At 48.3% G+C, this 17,168-nt stretch overlaps 1 protein-coding gene across 2 annotated transcripts in view; it reads left to right on the plus strand.

Annotated features, from left to right (window-relative positions):
• Positions 1-17,168, plus strand: part of HSPA12B (heat shock protein family A (Hsp70) member 12B) — a 28,264-nt gene that overhangs the window by 2,455 nt on the left and 8,641 nt on the right. The window contains exons 2-9 of one of the 2 annotated variants that reach the window (XM_081332857.1): positions 7,580-7,644; positions 10,440-10,540; positions 10,688-10,812; positions 13,589-13,775; positions 13,936-14,040; positions 14,769-14,885; positions 15,586-15,757; positions 16,474-16,560. In XM_081332857.1, the coding sequence (XP_081188983.1) occupies positions 7,599-7,644; positions 10,440-10,540; positions 10,688-10,812; positions 13,589-13,775; positions 13,936-14,040; positions 14,769-14,885; positions 15,586-15,757; positions 16,474-16,560 (940 nt within the window). In that variant the 5' untranslated portion in view covers positions 7,580-7,598. The remainder of the gene's footprint in view (positions 1-7,579; positions 7,645-10,439; positions 10,541-10,687; positions 10,813-13,588; positions 13,776-13,935; positions 14,041-14,768; positions 14,886-15,585; positions 15,758-16,473; positions 16,561-17,168) is intronic. The other variant, XM_081332856.1, reaches the window with a different exon arrangement.

The following is a 17,168-nucleotide window of genomic DNA, read 5'->3' on the forward strand; positions in this document are numbered from 1 at the left end:
AGAGGAGGAGGAGGAAGAGGAAGAGGAGGAAGAGGAAGAGGAAGAGGAGGAGGAAAAGGAGGAGGAAGGAGAGGGGAAGCAAGAGGAAGAACGGGAGGGGGAGGAGGAGGAGGAGGAGGAAGGGGAGGAGGAGGAAGGGGAGGGGGAGGAGGACTGTGGGGCCCCTGGTGCTCTCTGAGTTTGGCTGTTTCCTTGCAGACCTTTTGTTACCCAGTTAGGTAACATCTTCAGTCCCAGTGAGTAATGTGAGAGATCATCTCACAGAGGTTGGGAGCTAGTGAAGCGTTGAGGCATCTGTCCTTTTAAGTCTCATCAGCTCCCCATCTCTGTCCAAGGAGATAAGACAGCTGGTTCCAACCCCAATCATTCCAGGGGGCTCAACACCCCCCCCCACCAACAGTTCTACACCCTCCCCTCAGATGAAAGCCCGCAAAGAGCCGTGGTGGCGCAGTGGTGAGAATGTAGCATTGCAGGCTGACTCTGCCCACTGCCGGCAGTTCCATCGAGGTTTATTCAGCCTTCCGTCCTTCTGAGGTTGGTAAAAGGAGGACCCAGATTGTTGGGGGCAACAGGCTGACTCTGTAAACCACGTAGAGAGGACTTTTAAAGCACTATGAAGCGGTATATAATTCTAAGGGCTGTTGCTAGTGCTATCATCTATCATCTCTCACTCTGTCTGTCTATTCATCTATCTTCTTTCTATCTATCTATTCATCTACTTTCTTTCTATATCTATCTATCTCTGTCTGTGTGTGTCTATTCATCTATCTTCTTTCTATCTATTCATCTATCTTCTATCTATCTCTATTAATCTATCTATCTATCTATCTCTATCCATCTATCTATCTCTGTGTCTATCTATTCATCTATCTTCTTTCTATCTATCTATCTATCTATCTATCTATCTATCTATCTATATCTATCTATCTATATCTATCTATCTATCTATCTATCTATCTATCTATCTATCTATCTATCTATCTATCTATCTATCTATATCTATCTATCTATATCTATCTATCTATCATCTATCATCTATCTATCTCTTCTATATCTCTATCCATCTATCTATCTCTTTCTGTGTCTATTCATCTATCTTCTTTCTATCTATTTATCTATCTATCTATCTATCTATCTATCTATCTATCTATCTATCTATCTATCTATCTATCATCTATCTATCTATCATCTATCTATCTATCTATCTATCTATCTATCTATCTATCTATCTATCTATCTATCTATCTATCTATCTATCATAGATGATAGATTGTGCTGTGGTGGCGCAGTGGTGAGAATGCAGGATTGCAGGCTGACTCTGCCCACTGCCAGGAAGTTCAATCCTGACCAGCTCAAGGTCGACTCAGCCTTCCGTCCTTCCAAGGTCAGTAAAATGAGGACCCTGATTGTTGGAGGCAACAGGCTGACTCCGTAAACCACTTAGAGGGGGCTGTGGAGCCCTGCGAAGCGGCCTATAGGTCTTAAATAAGGGCTACTGCTAACTGGGGCTGCTCCTGCAAGACGGGTTGGGCTGAGCGAGAGACTTTTATTTTGCTGGTCTCCGAGCTTTGGCAAAGGAACTGGGCTGCCTGCTCCAGAAATGTTTTGCCCTCTCCTTTTGCAGCCTTGTTGCAAAACCTTATCGGCTGCCCAGCCCATTTCTTAGAGAAGTTGGGAGGAGTGTGTGTGTGTGTGTGTGTGTGTGTGTGTGTGTGTGTGTGTAGAAACAAGCCCTTTGGATGTGGGAAATTTGCTAGGAAAATAAATATTCGTGACCGAGAGTCCTCAAATTCAAAACCGTGGGGTCCTCTCCAGGGCTACGGGTGAGGAAGAGGGCCTTGGGTGCACCATGTGGTTTAAATCAACCCAACTTTTTCTTCTGCAGCAGCTCTCTTTGATCTCTCAGGCTGAAACATGCAAAATAAGCTTGCTAGTTTGCCCCTTGACATCACGGTGGTGCGTCAAATGCTTTCGGACTTCGTTTGCAGAAGTGTGGGAGAAGGCGCTGCAAGGTCGGGGGAGGAAGGAGCAAAGCTAGCCAGAGAAGGGCACCGAGAGTTGTGCGCTTGCCAGGGTGGCAGGCGCTTCCTCCGTCCTTTTTAGTTGTGAACTGAACACCGCCAGGCTAGGGTGGTGACTGGACCGCAACTGATGCTAAGCAACACGGCCCAATTTCTTCTGCATCTCTTCCAGTCCCTTCTCAATCCTTTCTCCGGAATGGTATTATTATTATTACTACTACTATTATTATTATTATTATTATTATTATTATTATTATTATTATTATTATTATTTATTATTATTATTATTAAATTTTATATACTGCCCTTTCCCGAAGGACTCAGGGCGGTTTACAGGGCATTTAAAAAACAGTCAATACAAACGTTAAAACCAAATTAAAAGAGATTAAATAGACGGTAAACGGTTCTCCTGTTCCAGCAGGGGGCTGGACTAGAAGACCTCCAAGGTCTCTTCCCACTCTGTTAACTCTGCTCTGTCCTTTCAGCTCTCATTTCCCGTCCTTCCTCAGCCTGCCCTGCCCTGCCCATCCCTTCCTTTCCTGCCTCTTTATTCAGAGAGCAGCTTAATTATGGAAACTCTGCAATGGAAAAATCTGGGTTTCCGGGCACAGGAGCTGCCTGCCTTCAAATAAGGTGTGACTCGGTTTCCACAGCCGTGCGATGCCCCAGTTGGCACTGGGCACCTTCGTGGCAATAACGGAGCTTCTGTGAGTGTTCAGCCAGCACTGGGGTGGGGGTGGGGGTGATCCCTGATTAAAGCCACTCTTAATTATTTTTTTATTTTTTTATTTTAATCCCATTTATGTCCCGCCCTTCTCCGAAGACTCAGGGTGGCTTACAATCTAAGAAGCACAAATCAATGTGCTTAGCAATAGCCTTCATTCTATGGATATGCCTGCTTGTTAGGGCTTTCACACCCCCCCCCCACAAGCGGCATTATTACAAAGTCAGCTTAATTTCCCCCAACAATCTGGGTCCTCATTTTACCTACCTGGGAAGGATGGAAGGCTGAGTCAACCTTGAGCCTGGTGGGACTCGAACCTGCACTAATTGCAGGCAGCTGGTGTTACTTAAGGAGGCATCAGCCCACTGCTCCACCAAGGCATAATGAGTGTTATGCTTTTCTCTTTTGCCCAAGGCAAGGGAAAGGACAGAGGCTGGTGGGTTTTCTAAGAACAGAAAGGGTGAGGTCTTGTTTTTAAAAATCAGAGCACGAAAGTCAGTTCTGGACAAGATACAAAGGCTGATCCTTGAATCCGAAATCAAATTATTTTATTTTATTTTAATTTAATTTTATTATTATTTATTTATTATTACTATTTTATTTTATTTCATTATTTCATTTTATTTTATATTACTATTTTATTTTATTTTATTTTATTATTTTATTTTATTCTTACTATTTTATTTCATTTTATTTTCTTTTATTATTACTATTTTATTTTAAATTGCATTGTATTATTGTATTCTTTTCTTTTCTTTTTTCTTTTTTTCTTTTATTATTTTCTTTTCTTTTATTATTACTTTATTTTATTTTTATTTTATTCTATTTTATTTTATTTTTTAAAGTTTATTGAATTTCTAGGCTGCCCATCTCACAGCAACTCTGGGAGGCTTATAATACAGGTAGTCCTCAACTTACAACAATTTGTTTAGTGGCTGCTCAAAGTTACAACAGCATTGAAAAAACCGTTTTTCACAAAGGTTGTAAACCTTTGCGGCATCCCCCCACGGTCACGTGATCAAAATTCAGACCCTTGGCGACTGACTCATATTTACGACGGTCGCTGTGTCCCAGGATCACGTGATCCCCTTTTGTGACCTCCTGGCAAGCAAAGTCAGTGGGGAAAGCTGGATTCATTTAACAACTGTGTTATTAACTTATCAACTGTGCTGATTCACTTAACAACTGTGGCAAGAAAGGTCATAAAATGGGGCAACGCCCACTTAACAAATGTCTCACTTAACAACAGAAATTTTGGGCTCTGTTGCGGTCGTAAGCCGAGGACCACCTGTATAGTAAAAAGTAAAAAAAAAAGCGCTAGAAAACGACAATTTAAAAAATGGAAGAGAAAAACGGAAAACCAAGATAATGGTGTACAGGCAGTCTTCAACGAACGTCCACAATTGGGCCCAATATTTTCTATTGTTAAATGAAATATTTCTTAAGGGAGTTTTGCCCCATGTTACGACCTTCCTTGCCACCGTCATTAAGTGAATCACTGCAGGGGCTCAATTAGTCACATGGTCGTTAAGCGAAACCGGCTTCTCCCGTTGACTTTGCTGGGGGGAAGATCGCAAAAGGGGATCATGTGATCCTCCCGGGACACGGCGACCGTCATAAGTAAGAGTCAGGGGCCGAGTGTGTGAATTTTGATCCCATGCCACGACGGTCGTAAGTGTGAAAAATGTTCAGAAGTTCCTTTTTTTCAGTGCTGCTCTAACTTCGGACAGTTGCTAAGTGAACTTTTGTAAATCAAGGACGAGCCGTAATTTGGAGCAAATCAGTTCTGAAATGGAAATATTATAAATCCACCTGGAAGTTAAGCATTACTTTAAAAGCCATTTGGATTCTTCTTTTTCTGCTTTTAAGGAGAAAAAAACACAAATAGCAAACGAATATCCTCCTTTTTTTGCCTCTTTTTGTTCCACGTATGGAAAAAGATAGATGAGGGAGGTGACCAACAGATGCAACCAAAACATTTGTGCAAATTATTATCTCCACAATTGTGTTTGTCATCGGAAATAGCTGTTCGGGGTGGGGGCTTCATATGAGAAGCAGTTAAAAACAGATATGAAAGCAGAGGAGGAAAAAAAAAATTAAAATGACAACTGCTGAAGGGCAGAGATTAAAACGGCAGAGATGAAGCTGATCACCCTGCAGCACAAATATAGACAGTTGCACTTAAATATTTTGTTTTGTTTCACGTGCGCAGTCACGTCTTCAGTGTCAATCCATTTAGGATATTTCTCTTCATTATTCTAGATACAGGGGTGGGCAACCTTGGCTCTTTTATGACTGGTGGACTTCAACTCCCAGAATTCCTGAGCCAGCCACGCTGAGGGGAAAGGGAGAGGTTTCCAAGCTGAGCCATGTTGGCTCAGGAATTCTGGGAGTTGAAGTCCATGAGTCATAAAAGAGCCAAGGTTGCCCATCCCTGGCCTAGGCCTAGGCCGCTTTATGAGTTGTGGACTTCAACTCCCAGAATTCCTGAGCCAGCCACGTTGAGGGGGAAGGGAGAGGTTTCCAAGCTGAGCCATGTTGGCTCAGGAATTCTGGGAGTTGAAGTCCACGAGTCATAAAAGAGCCAAGGTGGCCTGCCCCTGGCCTAGGCCTAGGCCGCTTTATGAGTTGTGGACTTCAACTCCCAGAATTCCTGAGCCAGCCACGCTGAGGGAAAAGGGAGAGGTTTCCAAGCTGAGCCATGTTGGCTCAGGAATTCTGGAAGTTGAAGTCCACGAGTCATAAAAGAGCCAAGGTTGCCTGCCCCTGGCCTAGGCCGCTTTATGACTCGTGGACTTCAACTCCCAGAATTCCTGAGCCAGCCATGCTGAGGGGAAAGGGGGAGGTTTCCAAGCTGAGCCATGCTGGCTCAGGAATTCTGGAAGTTGAAGTCCACGAGTCATAAAAGAGCCAAGGTGGCCTGCCCCTGGCCTAGGCCTAGGCCGCTTTATGAGTTGTGGACTTCAACTCCCAGAATTCCTGAGCTAGCCATGCTGAGGGGAAAGGGAGAGGTTTCCAAGCTGAGCCATGCTGGCTCAGGAATTCTGGGAGTTGAAGTCCACGAGTCATGAAAGGGCCAAAGTTTCCTCCATGGTGGCTCAGGAATTCTGGGAGTTGAAGTCCACGAGCCATGAAGGGGCCATAGATTTCCCCCATGCTGACTCAGGAATTCTGGGAGTTGAAGTCCGTGAGTCATGAAGGGGCCATAGTTCCCCCATGCTGGCTCAGGAATTCTGGGAGTTGGTCCACAAGTCATAAAAGAGCCAAGGTTGCCTATCCCAAACCAAGTAAACCTGCCATTTCCCTTTGAAGCAAAAATCCCCCCCCCCTTCCCACCCTGTTTAAACCGGTGTTTTTCCTCAAAAGATTGCTGGACTTCAACTCCCAGAATTCCTCAGCCGGATTTATTGCAGCATCTCCCGTCACGTGATCCCCTTTTTTGTGAACTTCTGACAAGCAAAGTCAAGGGGGAAGCCAGATTCGCTTAACGACCGTGCAACTCACTTAACGACTGCAACCGATTCGCTTAACAACTGAGGGGGTGAGAAAATGGGGCAAAACTCACTTAACTGTCTCGCTTATCGGCAGACATTTGGGGCTCAGTTGTCGTCGTAAGTCAAGGACTGGCCTGTGGTGGGTGATTTCCCCCCCCCCTTCATTGAGGACGGACAATTTGTGCAAAAAGTTGCTGCCCTCAAGACGCCACATGCACCGGGATTAAGGAGGTCATTGGAAGTCACTGCGTAGAATCAAGATCACACGAAGTATTAGTGCCGCTTTGTAAAGCCTTAGTAAGGCCACAGCTGGAATCCTGCAGCCAGTTCTGGTCACCACGTAACCAAAAAGATGTTGAGACTTTGGGGAAAAAGTGCAGAGAAGAGCAACTAAGGTGATTAAAAAAGGTAAAAGGTAAAGGTTCCCCCGCACATGCGTGCTAGTCGTTTCCGACTCTAGGGGCCAGTGCTCATCTCCGTTTCAAAGCCGAAGAGCCAGCGCTTGTCCGAGGACGTCTCCGTGGTCATGTGGCCGGCATGACTAGACGCCAAAGGCGCACGGAACGCTGTTACCTTCCCACCGTAGTGGTCCCTATTTTTCTACTTGCATTTTTACGTGCTTTCGAACTGCTAGGTTGGCAGAAGCTGGGACGAGTAACAGGCGCTCACTCTGTTACGCGGCACTCGGGATTCGACCCGCCAAACTGCCGACCTTCCGATCGACAAGCTCAGCGTCCTAACCCACTGAGCCACCGTGTCCCTTTAGGTGATTAAAAGCCTGGAGACAAAAACACGCGAAGGATTTGGGAACGGGCAGTTTAGAGAAAAAACAACAACAGGGGGACAGGATAGCCGTATTCCAGTATCTGAGGGGCTGCCACAAAGAAGAGGGGTGTGTGTGTGTGTGTGTGTGTGTCAAATTGTGCTCCAGGACAAGAAACAACGGATGGAAAATCATCAAGGAGAGAAGCAATCTGGAATTAAGGAGAAACTTCCTGACAGTGAGGACAGTTCACCAGTGGAACAGAAGTTGCCACCAGAAGTTGTGGGTGCTTCAACACTGGAGTTTTTTAAGCAGAGACTGGACAGCCACTTGTCTGAAATGGTATAGGGCAGGGGTCCCCAACCTTGGCAATTTTTAAGACTTGTGGACTTCAGCTCCCAGAATTCCTCAGCTGTGGAATTCTGGGAGCTGAAGTCCACAGCTCTTCAAGTCACCAAGGTTGGGGACCTCTGATATATAAGGTCTCCTGCTTGAGCAGGGGGGCGGGGTTGGACTAGATGACCTCCAAGGCCGTATCCAGCTCTATTCTGACTGACGTGTGCTCCCTGTTTTTCAGGCACGAGGGTGATGTGAAGATGTCAACAACCCTTGCGGTTCCCACAATGCACACACTGCAAATCGGTAAGGGGGGAAAAACGCAACGTCCCCGGTTTGATCCTGGATTGGGGGGTGGGGTGGGGGGGGTGGCTGGGTCAATCATTAATTCAATAATGACATCTTTAGTGCAGACCTCAGGTGACAACGTCAGATATTTATTCTCTTTTTCCCTTAACGTTTACTAACTCGTATTCAAGCTAGCACATTTCTAATTAGATCAGCTCAATCAAGACATCCTTAATACATTTGTCAACAAATTTTTAGCTTATCCATGTCTCAATTACATTCCATCTTCATAAACAATCCATATCCTGTTATTAATTTTTACATGTTTTTTAAGTTCTCATCCACATTCCAATTTGATACCCATTATTTTCAGACCTTGGGTAACCAAGGTTTCCCTTATCTCACTTCATAACAAACTATAATGTCTGAAATACACATTTTATCTATTTAAATATAATCTTGTTCTATTACCTAAAAAGTTGTCCGTGGTTTCTTGTCCTGCCTTCTTCAGGCACTCTGCAGAATAATTTGACCCCTCTCCCCTCTTGCTTGTGGCAGCCCCTCAGATACTGGAATATGGCTATCATGTATTGAAATTATTATTATTAATAATAATAATAATAATAACAACAACAACAACAACAACAACAACAACAACAACTTGGAAGGGACCTTGGAGGTCATCTAGTCCAACCCCCTGCTCAGGCAGGAAACACTATACCAATTCAGACAAATGGCTGTCCAGTCTCTTCTTGAAAACCTCCAGTGTTGGAGCATTCACAACTTCTGGAGGCAGGTCGTTCTACTGGTTAATTGTTCTAACTGTCAGGAAGTTTCTCCTTAGTTCCAGGTTGCTTCTCTCCTTGACTAGTTTCCATCCGTTGCTTCTTGTCCTGCTTTCAGGCGCTTTGGAGAATAGCTTGACTGCCTCTTCTTTGGGGCAGCCCCTGAGATACTGGAACACTGCTATCATGTCCCCCCTTGTCCTTCTCTTCATTAAACTAGACATACCAAATTCCAGCAGCCGTTCCCTATATGTTTTAGCCTCCAGTCCCCTGATCATCTTTGTTGCTCTTCTCTGCGCTCTTTCTAGAGTCTCAACATCTTTTTTTACATTGCGGTGACCAAAACTGGATGCCATATATGTGTCAATATACGTGCACGGGGACGCCAGGAAAGTCACCATGGGGAGTGGGGGAGGGGAGAGTCCCCATCTGAGTCCTGGTTCCCCTCCCAGCATCACCAGGCCTCGCCGGGTCGGCCAATAACATGGGGGATGGGCCTCTCTGTCAATCCTGAACTGCAGCCGGGGCCTGTCAGCCAGGAACCGTCCCCGCTGCTGCTCCGGGGTGGAGATTGAGACTTGGGGTGGGGGGGGGAGAGGAAGCAATTAGCTGGACCCTTTAATGGGAACCAGATGTGGGGTGCGCAGACCCTCCGAAGTGCCTCCGCCGGCCATCCCACCCTGCCTGCGTGGGCGAGGACAGCCTTCCGGCATTTCGCGCTCCCCGGCATTAAATCTGGCTGCCTCTGGTTTGGGTTGAGGTCCGTTCCGACGACGTCCCTGTGGGTTTTCGAGCGTGGCTCTTGGCACAAAGTTGGCTGGACGCTTTTAATCTGAGCCGAGGGGAGCTGTGCTAATCTACGGGTGGGTGGGGGGAGAACCTTCCAGCTGGGGAGGTCAGCAAAGGGGGAATCGGGTGACCCCCGGAACAACGCGACCGTCACAAAGACGAGTCGTTCGCCAAATGTTTCAGTTTGGGATTTTTTCACCCCGCGGCGGATGTTCAGCGTGAAAAAAAAAAGGACCCCGAGTGGCTTGTTTTCAACGCTGTCGTAACTGAATGGTCGCTAAAGGGATGGTGGTAAACTGAGGACGGCTTGAATCTTGGAAAGGAAAAGATGTAGGGGCCTCCTTCCACAAAGCGGTGGTGGTGGAGGAGAAGAATCCAGCCCCAGTTGTCTAATGAGATTTCTCCTCCACTGGGCCACTCGGGTTGGACTAGAAGACCTCCAAGGTCCCTTCCAACTGTTGCCTATGGAGATTCTCCGTCCTCCAGGTCAGGGCTGTCCCAAAGGTGCTTTTTTCAGGAGGCAACTGGACTTTCTGTAGTTTTTCTTTGAAGACGTTTCGCTTCTCATCCCAGAAGCTTCTTCACTTCTGACTGGATGGTGGGGAATGGAAGCATTTATACTCCTTGCAGACAGCTGGTCGTTTGCAATTCGTTTAGAGAGTCGCTGAGGCCACCTGGAGGTTTATCTGTGTCCTCGGGGTCACCTGAGTGGTGAAAACGGGTGTGGAGCCTTCTTGGCTACAGGATGTTATCTGCCCTGGGTCCCCCCTTCACCGCTGAAGACAAGAGGATTTATACTCCTTGCAGAGAGCTGGTCGTTTGCAATTCGTTTAGAGAGTCGCTGAGGCCACCTGGAGGTTTGTCTGTGTCCTCAGGGTCACCTGAGTGGTGCAAATGGGCATGGAGCCTTCCTGGAACCGCTGAAAAAAACTCCAAGAAAGCTCCACACTCATTTGCACCCCTCAGGTGACCCCGAAGAGAAAGATAAGCCTCCAGGTGGCCTCAACGACTCTCTGCAAGGAGGCAAAGGTCGGCAAGGAGTATAAATCTTTCCCTTCCCCACCATCCAGTCAGAGCTGAAGAAGCTTCTGGGATGAGAAGCGAAACGTCTTCAAAGGAAAAACAAGAAAGTCCAGTTGCCTCCTGAAAAAAAGCACCTTCGGGATTCCAACTCCGTCCCTTTCCCGCGAGAAGGACTGTTTCTAAGCCTCCCTCTTTCCTTCCCTTCTTCTTCGCCAGGGACAAATGGGGAGCGGTCCCGTACCCCGTCTCCGCCGAGTTCTCCGGGGCTCCACAGCCACAGCTGCAGCATTGCGCCCCTCACCCCGTCTCAGTCACCGGTAAGCAGAAGCCTTGTCTCCCCCCCCTCCCTCCCCCCCAAAGAAAATCTGGCCGAAGCCCCCCAAAGTAAGGGGGTAAGACGGGTGCTGGGTGGGCTTGCCAAGTGGTGCTGGGGGGTCCTCTGCATCCCGGCCTGTGTGTTGCAGAGGAGCGAGATCCGGAGGCGAGAGGCGGCGCCCTTTGGCGTGGTGGTGGCCATCGACTTCGGGACCACGTCCAGCGGCTACGCCTTCAGCTTCGTCAGCGATCCAGAGACCCTGCACATGATGAGGTACCCTCTGGGGCTGAAGGCAGGATCTCTCTTCCTCTCTTTTCTCTTTCTTTCTTTCTTTCTTTCTTTCTTTCTTTCTTTCTTTCTTTCTTTCTTTCTTTCTTTCTTTCTTTCTTTCCCCCCCTCTCTCTCTCTCCCTTTCCACCTCTCTTTCTCTCTTCGCCTTTTTTTCTCTTTCTCTTTCCCTCTTTCTCTTTTCTTTCTCTTTCTCTCTCTTTCTTTGTCCTTCTTTTGCTCTCCTTCTGTGTCTTTATTTCTCTTTCCCTCTTTCGTTTCTTTCTCTCTTTCCCTCTTTTTTCTTTCTCTTTTTTTTCTTTTCTCCTTTCTCTCTTTCTTTCTCTTTTGTTCGTTCTTTCTCTTTCCATTTCTGCCTCTCTTTCGTTCGTTCTTTCGTTGTTTCTTTCTTTCTTTCTTTTTCTTTCTTTCTTTCTTTCTTTCTTTCTTTCTGTGTCTTTGTTTCTCTTTTCTCTCTCTTTTTCCCTCTTTCCTTCTTTCTCTCTTTCTCCTTTCTCTCTTTCTTTGTCCTTCTTTTGCTCTCCTTCTGTGTCTTTATTTCTCTTTCCCTCTTTCTGTTTCTTTCCCTCTTTTTTCTTTCTCCTTTTTTTCTTTTCTCCTTTCTCTCTCTTTCTTTGTCTCTCTTTTGTTCGTTCTTTCTCTTATCATTTCTGCCTCTCTTTTGCTCTTTCTTTCTCTCTTTCTTTCTTTCTTTCTTTCTTTCTTTCTTTCTTTCTTTCTTTCTTTCTTTCTCTTTTCTCTCTTTTTCCCTCTTTCCTTCTTTCTCTGTTTCTTTCTCTCTTTCTCCTTTCTCTCTTTCTTTGTCTCTCTTTTGCTCTTTCTTCCTCTTTCCCTTTCTGCCTCTCTTTTTCTGTTTCTCTTTCTCTCTCTCTCTCTTTCTTTCCCTCCCTCTCTTTCTCTTTCTTTCTCTTTCTCTTTCTTCTCTTTCTTTCTTTGTTTTTCTCTCTCTCTCTCTTTATTTCTCTCTCACGCACACACCTAAACACAGAGAGACACTTATTCTTCAGATCTCCTCCACAATCGCTGGCACGCGGTCTCTGGATATTCCCCGCATGAATGATCAGAGAATATTTGTTTTTCACGATCCTCTCTTCAGAGGCGGAAGGCTTGTGCGACGGAAGGGAACTCAGCTGCCAGGTGTTTGGAAGAGATTTGCACCCAGCACTAGCATCATCATCTCTCTGCCTAATTGATGATTTTGGAGTATGGCCTTTGGATTTTTTCTTGAGGACTAAGGGACGCGGTGGCTCAGTGGGTTAGGACACTGAGCTTGTCAATCAGAAGGTCGGCAGTTTGGCGGGTCGAATCCCGAGTGCCGCGTAGCAGAGTGAGCGCCTGTTACTCGTCCCAGCTTCTGCCAACCTAGCAGTTCAAAACCACGTAAAAATGCAAGTAGAAAAATAGGGACCACTGCGGTGGGAAGGTAACAGCGTTCCGTGCGCCTTTGGCGTCTAGTCATGCCGGCCACATGACCACGGAGACGTCCTCGGACAAGCGCTGGCTCTTCGGCTTTGAAACGGAGATGAGCACCGGCCCCTAGAGTCGGAAACGACTAGCACGCATGTGCGGGTGAACCTTTACCATTACCTTTGGATTTTTTCTTGAGGACTAGCCAATGTTTAGTCCCTGGAAGCTCCGTTTCCATTGGATTAGGGAGGAAGAGCAGGATTTGGGCACTTTTTATTTATTTGTTTATTTATTTATTTTGTGCAAGTTTTATTAATTTTTAAAATTTTACATCCAGATATTTGTGAAGCAATACGGTGGTTGGGTACAAAAGTAAGCAACTGCAAATAACAAATTATTTGTAAATAGCTCAAGTTGCGTCAACAGAGATTCCCCTCTCCGATTCCCTTAGTTTTGACATAAGCAAATTAATCGAATGAATACATTTCTAATTGTGACATAATCAATTAGAAGAATTTTCAATATATTTTCACTTACACACATCCATACCCTGTTTTTTTAATTTTTACCTAATTGCAATAGAATATCCTGGAGTAGCCTATGATATATAAAGAAAAGAAAGAAAAAAAAAGAAAGAAAAAACTTAATTTTCGGGTAACCCAGATTTCAGGATTTGGGCATTTTTTTATGAACAAATGAGATGGCCTCGAAAGCAACATAGGAAGTTCTAAAAAAAAAACAACAACCAAGGCCTGGGTATTCTGAGATGTCACTTTATAAAAATTCACTGTATAAATAAATTTAAAAAAATAAATAGAAAAAGTCACTGAAGGAAACCAGCTGTTAAATTCTTCCTTTTTCCCCTCCCCTGGGGTGATCAATTAATTAAAAAATGATCGTGTTTAAATCCTATTTATTTTCTCTCCATCGAGGGACAAAAACATTTTGCTGAATCTTCCAGGGAATGATCGTAGGAGAAGGACTGGCAGAGCCAGGCGTGGGAGTTAAAAGAGGGATCAGCCTGGAATCCTTACGTGGCCAGGAAGGAGCAAAACCCAGTGACCCTTATCTAACTCTGCACGGCTGGTTGGGGGATTCTGGGAGTTGAAGTCCACAGCTCTTCTTAAAGGGGCCAAGATTGGAGAGACACAGCTAGGGGCCCTGGTTCTAAATAGGAAATTCCTCTGGGCAAAGTTTTTTGGGGGTACCAGACAAACGTCAGGTCGAGCCCCCCCGACTTGCACGCCACAGAATTCAGACCGATGGGTTCCCGTTTCGGAAGAGACTAGCCCCATCTCGGGGCCTTCCTATGAGGTGGGGAGAATTAATTCCACTTTGGATTTTTCCCTGGCAGGAAATGGGAGGGAGGAGACCCCGGCGTGGCCCACCAGAAGACCCCCACCAGCCTCCTCTTGACGCCGAAAGGCGCCTTCCACAGCTTTGGCTACACAGCCCGGGACTATTACCACGATCTGGACCCGGAGGAAGCCCGGGACTGGCTCTACTTTGAGAAGTTCAAAATGAAGATCCACAGTTCCAGAGTGAGTAGAGTGGGGCGAAACTGACTTAACGACGGTCTCCCTCTAGCGACGGAAAGGTCGGCCTCCTCAGTGGTGGGGACCGGAAGGCTGCCTGCGAAGGCCCCCTGCCCCGTTTCCCACCCGGCCTGAAAGTCTTTTCGCTGGCTGCCTTTTATGTCAGGATCTGAGCATGAAGACCGAACTGGGGGCCGTGAATGGGAAGAAGGTGCCGGCCTTGGAGGTCTTTGGCCACGCCCTTCGCTTCTTCAAGCAGCAGGCCCTGCAGGTGAGAGAGGGAGCGGGGAGACCCCCCCCCCACTTCTCCAGGGGTTGGGGGGGAAGATGTCACCTGAGGGAAGGAAGGGAGGAAGGAAGGAAGGAAGGAAGGGAGGGAGGGAGGAAGGGAGGGAGGGAGGGAGGGAGGGAGGAAGGAAGGGAGGGAGGGAGGGAGGGAGGGAGGGAGGAAGGAAGGAAGGAAGGAAGGCTAGCAGAATAACAGTTGGAAGGGACCTTTGAGGTCATCTAGTCCAGCCCCCTGCTCAAGCAGGAGATCCTCTAGCATTTCAGACAAATGGCTGTCCAGTCTCTTCTTGAAAACTTCCAGGAAGGGAGGGAGGGAGGGAGGAAGGAAGGAAGGAACGAGGGAAGTAAGTAAGTAGGGAGGGAGAGAGGGAAGGGAAGGGAGGAAAGAAGGAAGGGAGGAAAGAAGGAAGGAAAGAAGGAAGGAAGGAAAGAAGGAGGGAGGGAGGAATAAGGGAGGGAGGAAAGAAGGAAGGAAAGAAGGAGGGAGGGAGGAATAAGGGAGGGAGAGAAGGAGAGAGGGAGAGACCCTCCCAGGACAACTCTGTGCGGAGGTCAAAGGAGTTTCTTCCTTGTTAATCAGGGGTGTCCCAAGTTGGCCGCTTTGTGGACTTCGTCTCCCAGAATCCCCAGCCAGCATCCCTGCTGGGATGGATTTCCCCCAGGCCCTGATATGCAGCCAGGACCCCCTTGGACCCCACCCCTCTTTTGCAGGAGCTGAAGGACCAGTGCCCGGCCTTGCCCGTGGCCGATGCCATCCGGTGGGTGATCACGGTGCCCGCCATTTGGAAGCAGCCGGCCAAGCAGTTCATGAGGGAAGCGGCTTACTTGGTGAGTGCCGGCTTCCCTCCCTCCCTCCCTCTTTCTCTTTCTCTTTCTCTTTCTCTTTCTCTCTCTCATTTCTTTTTCTTTCTCTCTCTTCTCTTTCTTTCTTTCTTTCTTTCTTTCTTTCTTTCTTTCTTTCTTTCTTTCTTTCTTTCTTTCCTTTCCCTCCCTCCCTCCCTTCCTTCCTTCCTTCCTTCCTTCCTTCCTTCCTTCCTTTCTCTTTCTTTCTTTCTTTCTTTCTTTCTTTCTTTCTTTCTTTCTTTCTTTCTTTCTTTCTTTCTTTCTTTTTTCTTTCTTCTTTCTTTCTTTCTTCTTTCTTTCTTTCTTTCTTTCTTTCTTTCTTTCTTTCTTTCTTTCTTTCTTCAGCTCTGAAGTTAAAATACTGTGGAAATAAAGCATTTGGGGGGAAGATTCCAGGGCAGAGAGAGGAGGGGAAGACCCCCCCCCTACATATAATTCCTTAGCTCAGGGCTTTCCAACCTTAGGAGCTTTGGGACACGTGGACTTCAGTTCCCAGAATCCCCCAGCCAGCCTTGCCCTCTTTTGTCCCTGGGGAATTCCTCGGCTGCTTCAAGGGGAGCCGGCCAGCAGAACTTGGGAGCTCCCTTGGGCTTTCTCCAACCTGGTGCCCCCCCGGATGAGTGCTCTGCGGGGGGGGGGTCCCTTCTGGCTAATGAAAGGACCCCCCCTCTTTTCTTCCCTTCAGGCAGGGCTGGTGTCTCCGGAGAACCCCGAGCAGCTGCTGATCGCTCTGGAGCCGGAGGCCGCCTCCATCTACTGCCGGAAGCTGCGCCTCAACCAGCTGATCGACCTCAGCTACAGACCCCAGGCGAACGGGCGGCCCGCGGACCTGCCCATTGACTCCAGCTTCAGGCAGGGTAGGCAGGAGCCGGTCCGGGGTGGGGTGGGGGGCACGGCCCAGCCGAAGGGCCCAGGCAGGGGGGCAGGACGAGGGGCAAGACCGGGCAAGGAGGAGCTTGGCAGCTGAGGGGGGAAGTGAGGGGGTCCCTGATGCCCTCTGAGCTGGGTGGTCTCCTTGCGGACGTTTCATGACCCAACTAGGGGACATTGTCAGTGCTAGAAGGGGGAGGAGGAGGAGGAGGAGGAGGAGGAGGAGAGGACTGTGGGGTCCTTGGTGCTCTCTGAGCTTGGTGGGTTTTTTGGAGACATTTCAGGACCCAGCTAGGGAACATCATCAGTGCTAGGAGGGAGTGATGATTGCAGTGCAGGAGAGGAGGAGGAGGAGGAGGACTGTGGGGTCCTTGGTGCCCTCTGAGCTGGGTGGTTTCCTTGCAGACGTTTCATGACCAAGCTAGGTAACATCATCAGGGCTGGGGGGGGGGGTTGTAGAGAGAAGGAGGGGGGGAGGAGGGGGGGAATCCTTGGTCCTCTCTGAGTGGTGTCCTTTTCCTTGCCAACCTTTCACGACCCAAACTAGCTAACCTCCTCTTCTCATCGGAACGCAGCCCCCGCGTGTCCATTGCCAGGAAGCAAGGAAGACCCCCTGAATCGCTCGGGGCAGCCTCTTCCTGGCCCTTCGCCCACCGAGGCCGGGACCCCCGCCTCACCCCCTGCCCTCTCTCTCCTCTTACAGCCCGGGAGCAGCTCCGCCGGTCCAGGCACAGCCGGACTTTCCTGATCGAGTCCGGGGTGGGCGAACTTTGGTCGGAAATGGAGACAGGTAGGGGGTGGGGTGTCTCTCCGGGAAAGGCCGGCTGGGGAGGATGGGCACGGGAGTCCCAAACCGCCTGGCTGGCCCAGGTGCTTGAAAGCCAGAGAGCGGATCGCTGGCAGAGAAGCTGCCCCCAAGAAGGGGCGGGAAGAGGGGAGGGGGGGGCTCAATTTGACCACTGCCCGATCTGCCTTCTGGGCTCCACTCCTCTCCCCACCCCACGCAGGTCGTCCTTGGCTTACGGCCAACCCTTGGCGGCCCCAGATTCTCTGCCGCTGAGCGAGACTGTCATTAAGCCAGTTTTTCCCCTTTCTATACTCGGCCTTTCTTGCGAAGTTAAGTTTGACACACGGTCGTTATGTGAATCCGGCTCTCTCCCCCCCTCCCCCCGTGGACTTGGCCGGTTGGAAGACGGCAAGAGGGGATCGTGTGACCCCAGGAGTCATGGCAGTTGCCGAGCCTCTGGATTTCAATCGTGTGACCACGGAGGCTGGGGCGACGGTCGTTAAGTGTGGAAAACGGTCACGAGTCGCTTTTACCAGCGCCGTTGCCGCTGCGGCCGCGAAAAGAATGGTCGTAAGTCAAGGACTTCCTGCATATACAACCCCTTCACCCCG

Source organism: Vipera berus (assembly GCF_964194415.1).
Source record: "Vipera berus genome assembly, chromosome: 7".
Lineage (NCBI taxonomy): Eukaryota > Metazoa > Chordata > Lepidosauria > Squamata > Viperidae > Vipera > Vipera berus.